The sequence below is a fragment of the Ostrinia nubilalis genome, chromosome 5, assembly GCF_963855985.1.
Source record: "Ostrinia nubilalis chromosome 5, ilOstNubi1.1, whole genome shotgun sequence".
Classification (NCBI taxonomy): domain Eukaryota; kingdom Metazoa; phylum Arthropoda; class Insecta; order Lepidoptera; family Crambidae; genus Ostrinia; species Ostrinia nubilalis.
Window position 1 is genome coordinate 14277466 of NC_087092.1, and position 17061 is coordinate 14294526.

The 17061-nt window shown below is 39.3% G+C and overlaps 1 protein-coding gene across 1 annotated transcript in view; it reads right to left on the bottom strand.

Moving 5' to 3' along the window:
• LOC135072164 (T-box transcription factor TBX6-like) overlaps positions 1-16817 on the bottom strand; it is a 38086-nt gene extending 21269 nt beyond the window's left edge. The window contains exons 1-2 of the mRNA XM_063966119.1: positions 16532-16817; positions 7014-7131 (exon numbers count right to left, since the gene is read on the bottom strand). Coding sequence (XP_063822189.1) covers positions 7014-7131; positions 16532-16610 — 197 coding nt within the window. The 5' untranslated portion in view covers positions 16611-16817. The remainder of the gene's footprint in view (positions 1-7013; positions 7132-16531) is intronic.
• Between the last annotated feature and the right edge of the window lie 244 nt (positions 16818-17061).

Genomic DNA, 17061 nt, shown 5'->3' on the forward strand with positions numbered 1-17061 from the left:
CAACGAAAAAAGCGCATATGCTCACACATTAAAGTAAAACAAATGAATCAAAAACGGAGTACAGTGTAAGTACTCGTAAACGGCGGGGGAGGGCGGCGGGGCGCGCGAGTCGCGCGAGAGCGAGCGAGCTACGAATTCAGTCAGTCGCGCGCGCGCCGCTATGCATGTCGGTCATGCGCGCCTTCCAGTTATAGAGCCGCCATTACGTAAATGTTGTCGCGTACCCCTTGCCCTCGAATGGCGTACCCCTAGGGGTACGCGTACCCCTGTTTGAGAAACCCTGCTTTAAGGGATTAGAATGTAAAGCAAGTGGGTGTCAGCTTCTTGGAACTGTGAAGACTTCGCTCCTTGTCTTTAGCCTATTCCTCAAATAGAGACTTAAAAGCACAGGCAAAGCACCTTGAAGAAATAATTACATATTTGCTATTAAAACTGGAGGTCATGGTTCAATTAAGACATAATGATCAATGTTAAGCAGATGTGGTAATAGAGGTGTAGCTGTTGTGCCTCGAGGCAGAAATATTGATCAACTGATCATAATGAAAATGATAATTATAGTTTTATAACTCTATTATTCCATTAGGATAAGAGCCTTGGGGTGCTTTGGGGAGCAATTATTGACTGGAGTAATATCCTCATTGTGATATTTTAAATCCGTGAAATTCCACTTTTTAAAGTAAGACAATGATTCAATAATCCTGAAAGACATAAAATGGGAGCGGTACGGTCCCATTGAATTTAAATTCAGGAAAAATGTTATGATCTCGGACATTGTGGGCTCGATCGGCGATAGGCCGGCGCCGGCGCACATTTACATAGCCCGTAACGAGACGCGGGGACTGATCTTATCGCCCTCTGTCGGGAACGGTTCACTTGTACCAATTATGTTGAGCATGAAATACGATTTGCAGACGGTGTCTATGAAAAAGGGGAGCTGAAATGACACTCATCAGTCCAGTTTCACAGTCTAGAATTAGCTAGCTGTGAATAATACTAGCTCAAACTGTCAGTTGGTATTAAATTAATACTCGTAGTTCTTGATTTTTTTACCAAACTATAGAATGCAGAATTAATCAACTTTCTATATTTTGTCCAAACATTCGTCAGGTCAACAACAATGTCAAAGGTTGAACTTGAGCTATCACAATATGTATTTGTGAAAAGCGTATCAAATTTAATGACACTAAACCAAAACAAACTCTTTGACAGTGACAGCTACCGCATAACACAATCCTTACAAAAGCTGCGTGAAATATGACAAATTCACGGACGGCCATGTTTTTTGTGGGCATTGTGCGCGCGTTTACGGCGCTGATGATTGACGACGCGGGCGCAGCCGTAATGACGGGCCGCTCTATGAGCACGTAGAGTGACGTAGACTTTACTCTGCACCCACTTGGTTGCTGTCGGTATACAGCGAGATGATCAACAAAGTTGTTCAATACAAAATTGCTAAAATATTTTGTGACAAATTATTTTTAAAACTTGAAAAAATCTATTGCTTCCGGAGGGAATTTAATCCACCACCTTTGCACTGCTCTGGTCGCTGAGCAACGAAAACATGGATATATTGGGTACCCATATTTTAAAACAGACTGACTTTGAAGGTTTATAGTTATAACTCTATTTTTAAGTTTTTGTACAGAAAGGGAGCTTTAACCACATCGATAATGTCATTTATTGATCCCAAATTAATTCACTTGGTAAGATGGGATAAGGAAAATCTCGTTTTAAACCATCCTGTATAAAATTTCCAACAGGAAACAGACACCCGTCAAATTCAAGAGCAATAAGCAATATGAGCACGTAGATTTGGATGCCTTCGTGTCGCGCGATGGCATCGCGCCCCACTGGGCAGCGCTTGCAGTCGGTAGCGCCCTAGGATCGGGTTACGCTGGTAATTTGGACTTTGTACTTGTGGGTGTGAGGTTAAAAAGGTACCGCTGCACTTACTGATAAAGAAGAATCCTGATTTTTTGGATTTTCTTAAAAACATCTCTACTATCGCACTTGTTCTAAGTTATTTGATGTTATGATACCTTTATGATGATATTGTAAATAAAATAATTTTGACTCGATGTAATTAGCGATAAGATCTTTGCTAAAGGGATTTTAATATCTCGCCTTCACATAAAATTAGCTCACAAATGCGAAATATGTTTTAGTTTTACCATTCCTTTAATCCCGAGCTGTCTGATTCGCTCACATTACAATTTGTTAAGGCCCATCCGTGAGAATAATTCCCGAGTTCCACGTAACATGTTAAACGCTTGTATCCCGATACCGATCTAACCCGAGCTCCTCGTTGGCGCCATAAAAACAAAACGTCTACAACGGCCACTTTCTTCCGTAAAATATCCGTGGAATTTACGACGATTCCACAGACAAAAATGTTATAACCTAATGAGAAATTATCATCAGGGATGCGGATACCAGGCAAAAAACGAATCGTGCCCCGACCACGATACAGAGACGCACATTTTTTTTATCTCTAATACGAATTATTACGTTCGTGTTTGTTTTTTTCCCCGCTCGTCGATTGTTTTAGGCTGAGCCGAGGCGCGGGAGTCCGCGATGACTGCGCGGTTTCGCTCATCACTCAACTCCCAAATCGACGATTTAAGCCTTCACGCGTTGATCGAGATACATCGCTGCTCGCCTTCAGATTCCTGTTAAGTCAGCGCCCTTGATGACCGCGATGGATGGCGCGTCATCCGAATTCCCTTGACAAATCATTGGTTCGTTCCCTGGAGATATTGCGATATGATCCGGCGACTCCTCGGCGCGTGCTTCGGATTCCAGGTCCTGTCGCTCCCTGCGCCGGAATTAACCATTACATTAAATGACGTTACGCTTTTTCATCCACGACAAAATTTTCACCGTTTCATCGAAGCCATCATTACTATAAACGTTTTCAATCAACGTTAATTTGTACAAACAACTCGTTTCGTAGAAATAACAGTTTCTATCAATTGTAGAGTCATTTCGTGATCATATTTCTTTATTATTTTTACGGCCTGCAGTTTTATAGTGCTACGAATAGACTTTATAAGTCAAATTCATATCCGATGAGGACGTAGCTACCACCTGCTGCTTAATAATTCAATACTGACAGCGTCCGCGGTCTAGGATCTGAGTATGGGGCGATCCGCGCATATCTTGAGCGTACATCGCGAAGTGTTGGTGCCAGAGAGGGCTGTCAGGGTCGGAGGAGTGACGAGTGGAGTCGATATGGTGCGGTGGAAGACGGCTGTCATAATCTGATTATTAGTGCTGCGTGCGCTGGGCGGGGCGCGCGGCAGGCGGCCGGCGCGCGGCAGGCGGTCGGCGCCCGCGCCCGTCCCGCTCGCACCCGCCGCCGCGCGCCGCCGCTGAGCGGGACGGCGCGAGCCCACGCAGCGCGCAGGCGACAAACGACCCGTGGTAAAACAAAAGGAATGTTGCCGGCGACGCTTTGAGGCGCCGGCGCCGGTCCCCGCGCCCTAATCACCCATTTTAATTACGACACAGATCGAATCAATTAATCGGTATTTCTGTTAAAACAAGCGCCGGACGAGCATAACTCTCGTGATATGAATTCATAGAAGAGATTACGAATTTTATCTCATTAAGCATCGGAGAAGCAATCATTAAGATTTCATCACCGAGCATGCGACTACACGTGGACGCTGCCGGTGGTAGAGCCGCGATGACGCGCAACGTTTATACTTCTGCATCAGACTCAGACGTTTTTAATTATAACTTATAATTTTTTCCGGCGAATTCGGGCGCGCCCTTCCCATCGGATAACACGAAAATAAATAACGAGTTTTTGTGTTGTGTGTTTGTTTTTAAAATGGCGGGAGGTCCGCGCGACGACACGCGAGCGATCCGCGCCCGCGCCGACGCGCCCCGACCATTTGTCATATTACGGGTTTGAAAAAATAAATAACCTACTCTATTTTAACCAATGTTTGTTTGTACTACGATTATTGAGGGTTAAGTATTATCTCTGAACACGCTCAGCTACAGATGGGACATGTCAAGTTTTGAAACATTTTGCTTTATTTTTGTACCGGTTATCGAGAGTAGAGCAAGAGGAAAACATGTTACTGTGTCAAGAGGGTAAACGAAGGACTTTTGAGATCTCTGAAGTAATCGGTCTCTTATCAATCACGTAATTAAAACCTATAATTAAAACTTAGTGATAATAAATGCTAATTGGAAACGTGCAGATGGATAACAAAAATTGACTTAACAGTCTCTTCCCCACCTGCTGACTAAATGTGTTATGTATCCAAGTGCTATATACCCACCAATTTACATCCACGCTCAGGTGGGAAAATTAAGAAGGTTGCTGACTCAAATCCCCTTTGTAACACATAGAGCTACACAAGGACAGGCATGGCGGCAGGTGTTAACTCCGCGGGCTGGCGGCTCAAACGCACCGCCCAGCCCTCGTGTTTGCGCTTCTCATTTGGCCCTCCGCTGCAGCCCCTCGACACTCCGGATAAAGAACTCACATGGCCCGCTTTGCCTCTCTATTTGCACAGCGCCTAAAAGCATCGCGTTACGCTCTCCAATTTGGACGGACCTCTGGTAACCCACACCTCGGGTCGTACGAATAACTCAATTACCACAAACACGCACTCGACTAGTATTCAGTGTTCAATAAATGAAATATTTTTGACCCATTTCGGCGCATGGCGCCAGAACCGCCCGGCGCCGGCGCGCCCCCGGCCTCTCTCACGCGGCATCATTAATACAAAACAAACAAAAGTGACCTCTAGACGGGCGAGCAGCTAACGAGATTCACCAACCGCCGGATAAAGCGGTAAATTATTGGAATGTTAACCGGACCGCGGCCGCGTGGTGGTCCGGGACGTGTACGAGATGACAGCCGGCTGCTCGTGATGAGCCCGCCTCATTACCGGCAGCGCAAAAACCGGCGACAATGCGCGAGCGCGCCGCACGATCGCTATTCGCAAGCCCGCTTTTTCCAGCAACGTTTAATGGCCGCGTGGAAGTCGACGCGGAGCGGTCGAAGCCTAATTGCACGCGGTTAATTACAAAACGATGCGTGGCGACGCGGTTGCGTTATCGATCTGACTCTCTTCCGCTGCGTGTGCTCAGCGCTGCCGGTGGCCGCAGGAAGGTGGAGGCGCCGCGCTCGCGAGCGCTATGTAATTTCTTCACTGCGCTCTCCACATTATCGATCACGAAAAAAAATAATTGAAGGGGTACCGTCGTAAAGCAAACAAGCTTATAATAAGGTGTAATTTGTGCTCGGCCATTTAGAGAAATGCACAAATTGCCGTCCGGGCAGCTGTTTGTTTTGTCTATGACGGAGGTCCGCTGCTCCCAAATTATCCGTTAACAAGCCCCGCGTCAGATTCGGCAGCCCTAATGGGTTTTCGTTAAGTTTTTGTTGTAATTTATGACGAGTAATGTGTTTTCGTAAATTCTACTCAGCAGCTGCAACATTTAATCAAATGTTTGCTTTTAAGCCCGTAGGAAAATGGACATACTAATAGTGACTAGTGAAAAATGTAGAGGTATTAAGTATTTAAAATGTTCCACATACGTCGCTTCGTGTCTCAATGGATATGCCCATTAATAGAGGGGATTTAACAACTGTTAAATGCTATTAAAATAAACTGTTAATGAACATTTTAAAGCGATTAATAAATACAAATCAGCTTAAGGAATGTCCACACCTACTTATCGACATCTGTTTAATCTGCCTAGAATGTTCATCGCTCATCGAAGTACGCTATTGGTATCGCATTAAATATCTTGTATTAAGTTTCCAAAAGTCATTTTGTATGCCAATTAAGAATATCTCGATCGGTTATCGAAGCTTTAAAACAAGTTGTTGTGACTAGGCATATGAATCTATTAAAAAGGCCAAATTATGAGTGATATAACAAAAAAATTAATTAGAAAACAAACGACATGATGTACCAGGAAATGCCTTATTAATTATGAATTAAAATAAGTTGAATAATTAAAAAGTAGGACTCAACACAATCCAGCCTCGGTCTGAAAATGTTCCTACATCCTGAATATTATGTAAAAAATAGTTACATGCTATCTGGCATAGAGCATGTGTAGCGCTGTGGCAAGAAATGATCTGTATCATAGAATGAAATCAATTTGTGGGAGTTCTACTGCATAATACCCAGCCAATGCACACAGTATAATTTTTTTTTTTTTTCCAAAATTACTCATCCTCAAAAGCCCTTTTTTTCTGACAATTTGAAACTATAAAATTGAAAATAAGTAGTAAAATTATAGGTAGGTAATATTAATTATATTGTATTGTATTGACGTTTTTGTGTTTTAGTAGCTGTAAATAACCAACATAAATACTAAAACATTGTGTTTTCTACGATTTCATTCAAAAAGACAACACAATCTAAATCGCATATCTTGGATTGGTGTTATAAATGCAAATAGACAGTGGAATAATTTGGAATATCATCACCAGGTAATTTATTTGCCACTGTTGGAACACGACCATCCTCTCCAATTTACCAAAAGCAAATGAAGGATAATTTAGGAGGTTGCTGAGGTCTGATGTTAACCGGGACTATTCCCACCTCTCGTTCCCACCGCTGTAACTCCTATGTAGCCAGGATCTACAGCTTGACCGCCAATATAAAACAACTAGTGAAGGTCAAGTTTGACCTGGGAAAAATTAAAAGCTGTCATTGGACCCGCAACGAAATTAATTAGAAGAATATAGAACTTCGAAGGTCTGGTATTAGTATATTATAAGATTTTAAACTTTCGCGTTCCATTTCAACTAAAATAGTAAGACCCCGTGTCTTTATTTTATTCTTAACTTACTTAATAATGTAACTCATTAATAAACGTCGCGTTAAGACCCGTGTCTTACTTTAGTATATTGCCATAAGTCGCCTCTTACGACATCCAATTGTCGACCAACCTGGTCCTATCAATTCTCTACGCTCTGCCAAAGCCACAAGGCTAATCTCCAGGTTCAATACAATATCATCAAAAGCACATACCTCCCACCCTTGGTGATGATCATTTCAGTGCCGATGTCGTGGAAGCGGCGCCAGAGGTCGCCGTTGAGCAGGCGAGCCTCGCACGCCGGTGGCTCCGCATCCGCCCCCACGCGGTGTTCTGAGGGTAGATATCAATTATTTACTAAACATACTCGTACATATTGCATGTATTAATCATTACATCATCGTCATCATCATCACGAGCGCGACCAAAGGCAAATAAAATGGAGCCTTGGATTGGAAAGGCCTGATGTTCGCTTATTATTCCATCTAAGTAAGTCGCCTCATCGCCGTTTGCGACATCCACGGGAAAAAGGGATTGGTCCTATTCTACTTTTCTGAAACCACTTTAAATGCTTTAATATGTAAGTATTTTTAATTAGCCTATCAGAATCGGGACGTATACCTTAGTGTTCGCGCAAATATGTGGAAATAATACCGACATTGATACAGTATTTTTAATTTATAAAATACAAATGAGGTTTTTTATTTTTTATAAATGGATGAACCTAATATGTTTATAAATATTTTATTAAGTAAGTGTATGTATAATTTGTGTAGAATCAAATTAACATCTTTCATGATTCTACATCTGCAATAAATTATCTTTTCAAATACATTAGCTATAGCTCTTCCGGGATAGTTTATATGAAATCACTTCTTAGGGATAAGACCGGATATACGAGTATGTACATATTTATTTTGTGGAATTGTACACGGCAACGGTTTTTTGTAACAACTGTAGTTTAGTTAGGAAGTGCAATGCCGCGCTTATCATACAACTGGTAATACATTTAATTCAAATTAGTAGGTAATTTGATCATTGATTATAAATAAAATTATATATTTCAATTTCTCTCAACCGTTCCTACTATTGAATTTATTTACTATAGGTACATACATATACATACACATATCTACACTAATATTATAAAGAGAAAAATTTTGTTTGTTTGTAATGAATAGGCTCAAAAACTACTAGACCGTTTTTAAAAATTCTTTCACCATTCGAAAGCTACATTATCCACGAGTAATATAGGCTAAATTTTATTTTGGAAAAAAATAGGGTTCCGCAAAATATGTAGATAATGTAGTCCACGCGCACGAAGCCGCGGGCGGAAAGCTAGTAAGTTTATTCTCCTAAAATAGCGTAAAAAAGTTACTACGTATGTGTATTTTTGATTGCCATTAAAACAAGGAACATTTTCAAATATTAAAGCGTGTTCCGCCGGGTACCGTTGCATTTTCGCATCTGCATCCACAATTAATGATGTCCAAACATCAGTCGCGTGTTTCAGCCTCGAATACATTATCGAGTATCTGGTGTCACCGATCGTCGATTTTAATATCGATGTTTTATACCTTCCTAAGATTTTATCGAGTGGCTTCAAAGGCGCCGCCCGATGAAATTTATCGCGCAAAAGACATATAAACTTTTAGAGGCTGTACCGTTCGAATGATGTAGCCATTTATCTGTGATCATGTATTTATTACGAAAACACGTTAATGTTTGATGATTAATTAAAATATGTTTTAGGATTTCGCTACGGGTCAGGATGTAGGAGATATTTAAATATCCATAATTTTGTTTTTAGTAGTTTTTTATTAATCGATTGCTAACCCTAGGCCGTTAGCCAATTTTACTTTCTTCAGTCAGTTAATTTAATAATTTTGTATTGAATACAAGTAGTTATTCATAGCAATTTTTATTATATTTTATTTGTTTAACAATGTTTCAACAGCATTTAATTATACATAAATGTGTAGGAAGACACCACTTGAACATAAGCCAATTAGAGAAATACTTTCTACAACTAAAACATTTTTAAATAAGTTAACGTGGGTAGGTGAACACTAAAACAATTCAAAATTAAGTAAACAAATTAAATGTGAACTCGGTATTAAATTCCGAGTCACCAATCAAATAATAATTATATAAACTAGCAATAATTACTTTTTCTTGTATTTTTGACTTGTTATAAATAAAATATAAAATTTTGTTAATGTAATACATTATATCCTACTGTACTGTATTTACATTATGTTTCCTGGAAATAGATGGTAAAAAAATGTTTTATAACGTTAATAAAGACGTACCTAGTTATTGATAAGCTGAAAAAAATGTATTAAACAGTACTGTACCGTTATTCGAAGCCTTTATAATGAGAGTAGTGTCTGTCTTTTCCTGTTTGAGTACTAGTTTTGACGTATAATCTGCCCACGTGACTACTGCTCCGGTCCCCCACCGCCTAAGCACGCCTCAATTAACGACACTAGCGCCACCAACGGTAGCTCGAAACTAGGTTTCGATATTCTCGCCATTGGTGTTTTAGTTCCCGTTCGAGACGGTCGTAGAATTAGCTCCGCTAGTTCGCGACCCATCTCACAGGTACTAGTCGTGACGTGATTCAGGTAAAATATTACCATCATAATGTAAGTACTTCTAAATTATTATGTACTGGCTGAAAACTTATAAAAATTACTGTGATTACTTATTTCGCAGTGTAATTTATTTTTACAACGGTGTTACCGTTCGGGGGTAGATTGCATTCAATCTAACTCAGTGTAATTTTTAATAATTATCTTTCTTCTCTAGATTATACTTGTACCTAACGGTATTCCGTTAGACGTGTTTTAAAAGTAACACTACTTTTTAGCAACGTTTGTTTCTAACGGTTTTTCGTTACATATGTTTTTAAGCTAACTTTTCTTCTTAGCAATGTTCGTACCTGACGGCGTGTTCCGTTAGATGTGTTTTAAAACTAACATTCCTTTTTAGCAATGTTTGTGCCTAACGGTTTTCGTTAGATGTGTTTTAAAACTAATATTCCTTTTTAGCAATGTTCATTCCTAACGGTATAACACTCCTTTTTAGCTGTGTTTGTTCCTAAGAATATTATGTCCACGTGCAGAAGAGGAGCAAGGGTTGGCGTAGAGGTCAAATCAAAGGATGGTGTGGTGTAATGTGATAGTCGCAAGATGTGATTGCTTGCTACAATAAGCTGTAAGTACCAACTTACCAATACCATTTCAGACATACGAATTCCATCGGACGGATTGTGTTGATTTATAAATCAACAAAATAAATAAACGGTAAACTACCGTTATCAATATGCATCCGGGGAAAGTATGAAAACTTCCACTAGGTAGGGTAGCGTACCGACGTACCTATCCTACCGCCATTATGGAAGTCTAACGCATGGCTTATAACCCAAGAGTGAAGTGTGCAGTTTGTCCTATTAGGATACGGTACGTAGGTATAATAATACCTTTGTGGTTTTCTTAAACTATGATTTCAGGAAAACGCTATGCTGTTACTGTGTAGATAAACAGTGAGTCTGTGTAATAAACGGTGAAGGAGATACGCAGTTTATTTGATGCTAGCGGCGTCTGGAAAAATTTTCGGCAGCAATACGATCGCAACTCTGCTCCGCAGATCGATCTGAGATTTCGTCTTATGCTAAATACCTACAGTGGAAAACTCAAACTGGCTACTCGGCAAGCTAGATGGCAGTGTAACCAAAGCGCAGCAGCATAATCCTGTAGCGAGGGTAAGTTCTCTTGGAGCAAACAGGGAAAAACCAGGAGCCAGAACCTTTTCTCCCTCATCCCACCGGGATAGGAGAAAACTCAAACACTCAAGGAGTTTCATATTGAGCCAGGCAACGCCGCTCATTTTTATTTATGTCGAGAGTTCTTAGTAGGGCATTGGTCCAAACCCTCTTGTTATCCCTCATCCCACTGGGATAGGAGATTACCCAAAGAGAATCGGACTCAAATCATTACATTTCGAGCCGAGCAACCTCGCTCATTTTTATTTACGTCGAGAGGTCTTAGGGCATCGCTCTAAACCCTCATGTTATCCCTCATCCCACTGGGATAGGAGATTACCCAAAGAGAACCGGACTCAAATCATTACATTTCGAGCCGAGCAACCTCGCTCATTTTTATTTACGTCGAGAGGTCTAAGCTTAGGGCATCGCTCTAATCCCTCGTGTTATCCCTCATCCCACTGGGATAGGAGATTACCCAAAGAGAACCGGACTCAAATCACTACATTTCGAGCCGAGCAACCTCGCTCATTTTTATTTACGTCGAGAGATCTTAGGGCATCGCTCTAAACTGTCATGTTATCCCTCATCCCTCTGGGATAGGAGATTACCCAAAGAGAATCGGACTCAAATCATTACATTTCGAGCCAAGCAACCTCGCTCGTTTGTATTTGCGGTTCAAAGACATGAGGGCATCGTCCTAAACTAAATTCTCATAATTTTGAAGAGTTATAGAACCCAAACACCTTATTCCACGGCAAACGAAAATAAGTAAAGTTGCCGGGTAGACATGAGGGCTTCGCCCTTAATCCGCATAACTATAAAAGGTTCTGAAATTCTATTTTGCACGGCAAAATTAAAGTGATGTTGCCGGGAGGACATGAGGGCATCGCCCCAAATCCTCATAATGTTCAAGGGTTATGGAACCCTAATTAAAATGCTTTATTTCATGACAAAAGTAAGCTATTTAAGACCGGCCATGGGTAAAAGGTGGAGACAGAGATCATGAGATTACGCAAAAATGACTCGATTCGTGTCAGTTTGGCTTATTTCATTCCTGCCGAGATGATACGAGGGCATCGCCCTAAACCTTCAGAATCTTGAAGGATGTTAATTAATCGGGGTCGCAGCTATGCGCTCTGAATTTTTGGTACCGAACAGTTAACGCCTGGAGAAATTAAATAAACTTAAGCCTTTATGCAGCCTCTGCATAGTAAAGTTACAACTATTGACCTGATAGTCTTTTAAATAAGGTTATACATCCATAGACGCTTGGCGGGTACCACAAAGTACTGAATACTAAAATAAGTATTTTTCTGCCTATACATACCTATAGTACACCGACAGACTCATGCAAATGTTCTGACGGCATCAATTGATTCGCACAGAAAGAGTCGCGACATTCGCGCCCTTACCTATTGGACGACTTCATTCTGGGGTAACTCAGGACCCATCCTTGCTTCGGGGTCAGATATAACCCATGCCCTTATTGTAATAAAAGCATACAAGTCTGGATAATAAGCACAATGAAGTCGGTCCTTACCTATATAAAATAAATAAACAAAATAATAACAGTCTTACAAACTAGTAACAGTAAAAAGTGAACTCCATAAATACAAAATGGTCTAACCGAGTCTCGGTTACCAAAAACATGCAGATCAAGTCACGTAACGTTACAAATCCTAAAGCATTGGCTCTTCTCATGTTATAACACTACAATTCATGATTTGCGGGAGGCAAAGAGCATTTTAACCGCCAACTTGAGGCGCTCATGGCACCCAATACCAAGTACTTATGATCCACAATAACCAAAAGTATGAAGCTTATCTGAGCTTAAAACAAATTGGACACGCTGCATGGTAACGCATTTCGCAATTGAATTTCACTGTACAACGAAAACAGTGACTTTAGTAAACCGTACTTACCTACTAAATATATATTAAACCGCGCAGGTTTACCTACTACAATTTGTTATTTTCTCATTTACACAAGCCATTACATTCGTTGGAGAAAAGATTGCATACCAAAAGTCACACAAGTCTTCAGTCTCTTAACTGAACTTTCCGTGTGCCCTATTATAGTGTCAATGACTACATCTAGTCTACTTAATTTAAGTAAATAAATATAATTTATTATTAGTGTCATAATATGACACCATGTCATATTGCTAATTCGACCTTTTGTGCACCTCTGTGGTACAATAAAATTGTCGTATGAATATGAACGACTTTTACGAGGAATTAAGGGAATAAATAAAAACCTTCAGTCCAAGAAAGTAATTTAACTCTGATTTTTCCAATTATCACTGTGACCTTAGGGTCACACAGAAGTACATAAACATGGTTGGAATTAATTTTGGATAATTGTGCCGCACTCTTAAGCTCTTTGCTTGGGGCCGAAAGTCCTTCGCCTACCTACATGGTACAATTTACAAAATTCGTATTTGATGTGATTTAAATCCATCAATTATTATACTGTAACGAAGGTAGTCACAAGCAAAATGTTGTGGCACAAACAACTGTTACTTGTTTTAAGTACAACAGCCTCGTGAAATATTCTAATACCTACCCGACTCGCTAGGTCAATAAAGTAATTTGTCTCTGCTGACTATTGTCACAAAAAATTAGTACTTACCTACCTACTGGCAACTTAGGTATGAACACTTCAATGAATTATGAGTGACATTGGCGATGATATAAAACTTTGTGTTACACAAACATCATTACATAAATATTTTTACATAAATATTATTACATCGTGCAAATGAGCGATCGTCCAACGGCATTCAGGGTGATGAAAATAAATCATTCGAAATTAAATCCGATGCCCACCCTAAGGGCCTTGATGAAACCTGATAAGGTTTAGATCGGCTACGAAACTATCATTTAATTCTAGCTGTGCTTGCGACTTCGTCTGCATAACTTTTCCCGCTTTCGCAACATTCTTATTGATGCTCCGCTACTATTGGTGGTAGAATAATGTAATTATGATTTTATAGCATTCGTTGGTAAAAGGACTCTAACACAAAGATAATGTTTGTGTTGATGCAAACAAACTCTTCTTCCTTAAACTTATTACATTATTATCACAATTGTAATTGCAATAATACATAATTATTAAGATTGCTCTGAATTAAGCTAGTTGACTAACCGTCAATAAGCTGATCTAGCTGACAAGTTATCACTGTTAGCCCTAAAGATAATGGTCGCACAGTCCTACCACTGCACCGACGTTTGTAAACCGTAAAGTTTACTAATTTTGTATTAGGAAAGTCCTAATGATATATAAATTTTATCAATTCCGACTCAAACTTCGCTATCCCTAGCGAACAGCGATATCGCGGAATACTTAGGCAATACAAAAATATCGTACCTATACATAGCCGGCTAGCTAGTGTCACCTATTCATTACACCGTCCACCTAGGCTACGGTCCTGTAAAGGTTTACAAATATTAAAACCTGATCTGATACCTAAATGAGGGAGATCATCAAACGCCCGCTATCGGCAAGCGACCTAAACTGTACCAGTGAATATTCTTATCCATACCTAATAATTATTCACTCCTACCGAAGCTTATTAAATTCATCCAATGGTCTGATACTGTGAGTGAAGGTAGACGTAGCTTTTGCGCCTTTTACATGACGTAAAGTAACCGATAGTTCATTATTACATAGTTAATAAACGATGCATTAAACGCGAATTTACAGAGATGCAGATGCAGGTTGCGTTCTGTAAAATATTATAATGTACCTACACACAGTACATTACCACTCAGTAGACAGATATGCGTGTCCACCTAAATATTCAACAATCATTTAGGTTCTAACTAATTCATAACATTTCTCACTGATCAATGTCTTATTCTTCAATTGATCACATTGGCGATTACACAGCGCCACCAGGAGATAATAGACACGTCTCTCATTATAAAGGCTTCGAATAACGGTACAGTACTGTTTAATAGCGACGTTTTACCTGAAAATAAAACGTTTATTAAACATACTTACCTTATTCGAAGCCTACTTTTTAAATCTACCTGGTGTCATAAAACACAATGGCGAGAATATCGAAACCTAGTTTCGAGCTACCGTTGGTGGCGCTAGTGTCGTTAATTGAGGCGTGCTTAGGCGGTGGGGGACCGGAGCAGTAGTCACGTGGGCAGATTATACGTCAAAACTAGTACTCAAACAGGAAAAGACAGACACTACTCTCATTATAAAGGCTTCGAATAAGGTAAGTATGTTTAATAAACGTTTTATTTTCAGGTAAAACGTCGCTATTTTACCACTAAAATAGTTAGCAAAAAATAAACAAATTAGGATCAAGTTAAGCTGCAAATAAAATTGATTGTAATGATGATGATTAGACTGAAAATATTACCATTAATAAATTAAACGACTGCTTGAAATAATGGTTAGTTAAATACAAATTACATAGGTACATACATTTATGTTTGCAGAATGTTATTTCTTCTACAAAAGCTCAAATCTCTATTACAAGTGTCTGAGCGTTATTTTTGTCAGTCACTATTGAAGCTATTGTTTTAAGGCTTTCAACTATGAATGGAAAATTTGGAAGATAGAATAGTAGAAGATAGTATAATTAATGGATGAAACAAATATCAATTCATAATTAAAATATAGCATAAATTCTGTTTTAATCACGTTCTCGTACAAAAGACTTCAACGCGTCACGCCAACGTATAATATTGATAAAGAATGTTATAATTATTTTATAAAACATTAACCTATTTCTTATACATATTTTTACACCATGTAACATTTTTATGTACTACAGAGATGATATAAATTCTTATATGAAGAAATTGTGTATTCAAAAGACACGGTCCAAAAGCATAAATCAATTTTAAATAATAAATAGGTATATCTTGTAAAAAATTATCTGTAATATTTCTTGAGCAACAGGTTATTTATTATGGAAACTGTATATTAATCTATATAAAATATTTTTCTTTATAATTTATTTTTATTATAGTGGGAGAGAGAAAATTTACATTTTTATTTAGAACGTCCTATTTATGTATAGGGCATAGGTATCTACTTATGGAATAAAATGAAAACGTATATTTTCTTTTATAATAGTAAAAAAAGTTGGATGTTTGGAAAAAAATCCTCATATTAACAGGATTTACTCTTTGAAACAATAATATTTATAAATAAAAAATTAAAATTCATAAAATTCATTTATTTTTGCAAATAGGCTTTTAAAAAGCACTTTTACACGTTCCAATATTAACCCTACCACTGCTTCGGGACAATAAATGGGCCAGTGCTGAGAAGAAGCAGTGCAAGAAACTCGGTCACTATTGTCAGCCTCCTTTTCAAGGGTTTACAGTCTTTAAAATATACAAATTATAGTCGTAAGTATTGATGCGAGCTAGGTAGTTAAACATTCCAAACATTTTTATCTTTTATATAATCATCAACTTTATAGTATCCCTTTTTCATTAAGGTGCTTTTGATATGTGTTTTAAATTTATGAATGATTTATATTTTTATTGTATTAGATTGTTTAGCTCATATATATACTGTGCATTTTGTGTGTATTTTTACTTTGTTTGTGATATTTGATGTTACTTAAAACGATTTACTCGTACTTCAAATAGGTTCCAAAGTGCCATATTAAAATCATTCTCAAATTGATTCTGAGGTAGGTACCTACATAGTTTTAGTAGAAACATCTGACATTCATTGTCATCGTCGTCGTCGTCGTTTCAGCCAAAGTTCTCGAGTGGCGACCACGGGCTGGAAGACGTAGCGTGGGCAGGCCTCCTACTAGGTGGACCGACGATCTGATGAATGTCGCGGGAAGAGCTGGATGCGGGCAGCGCAGTACCGTTCATTATGGAAAATCTTGGGGGAGGCCTTTGTCCAGCAGTGGACGTCATTTGGATGACATTCGTTGATTACAATAAAAAAAATAGTTACATTGATTTGAAAACTTACGCAATCCACTCAACGAGGCGGCATGCAACATTTGCTGCCTCAGCAAATACTCCCCAAAGTGTGCCTGGTCCATCATCATCTTGTCAACAAACAGTTTCGAGAACAACACAAAATCAAGCAGTCACACAATCACAATACCATTTTATTGCGTAGTCAGTCAAAGTTACTACACCCACAATAGAAAGATAATTCGTAGTTTCAATCAATGGAAGTAATTAGCACTTGCACAAAAAGGTCATAATTAAAAACAAACGAAAGAAGAAAGGGAGACGTTTGACGTGACGACGGAGCGACAGCTACGTGTGTACTGAGGCAGGTTGGGCTCGCAGGCGGCGCGTGCGCAAAGCCCCGCCCCTCTTCTGTGATTGGTCAGCGGGCAGCTAATGGCGGCCGGCGTGAAAGCCTCAATGCACCATAATGCTTTCCTCGAGCTTTCCGCCCGCCTTCGACCTGACAGGTGATCAAACCCGATTGACATTCGTATTCGCTGCGTAGGCGCACCTATCGATGAAAGCCTATTGTTTGTTGCA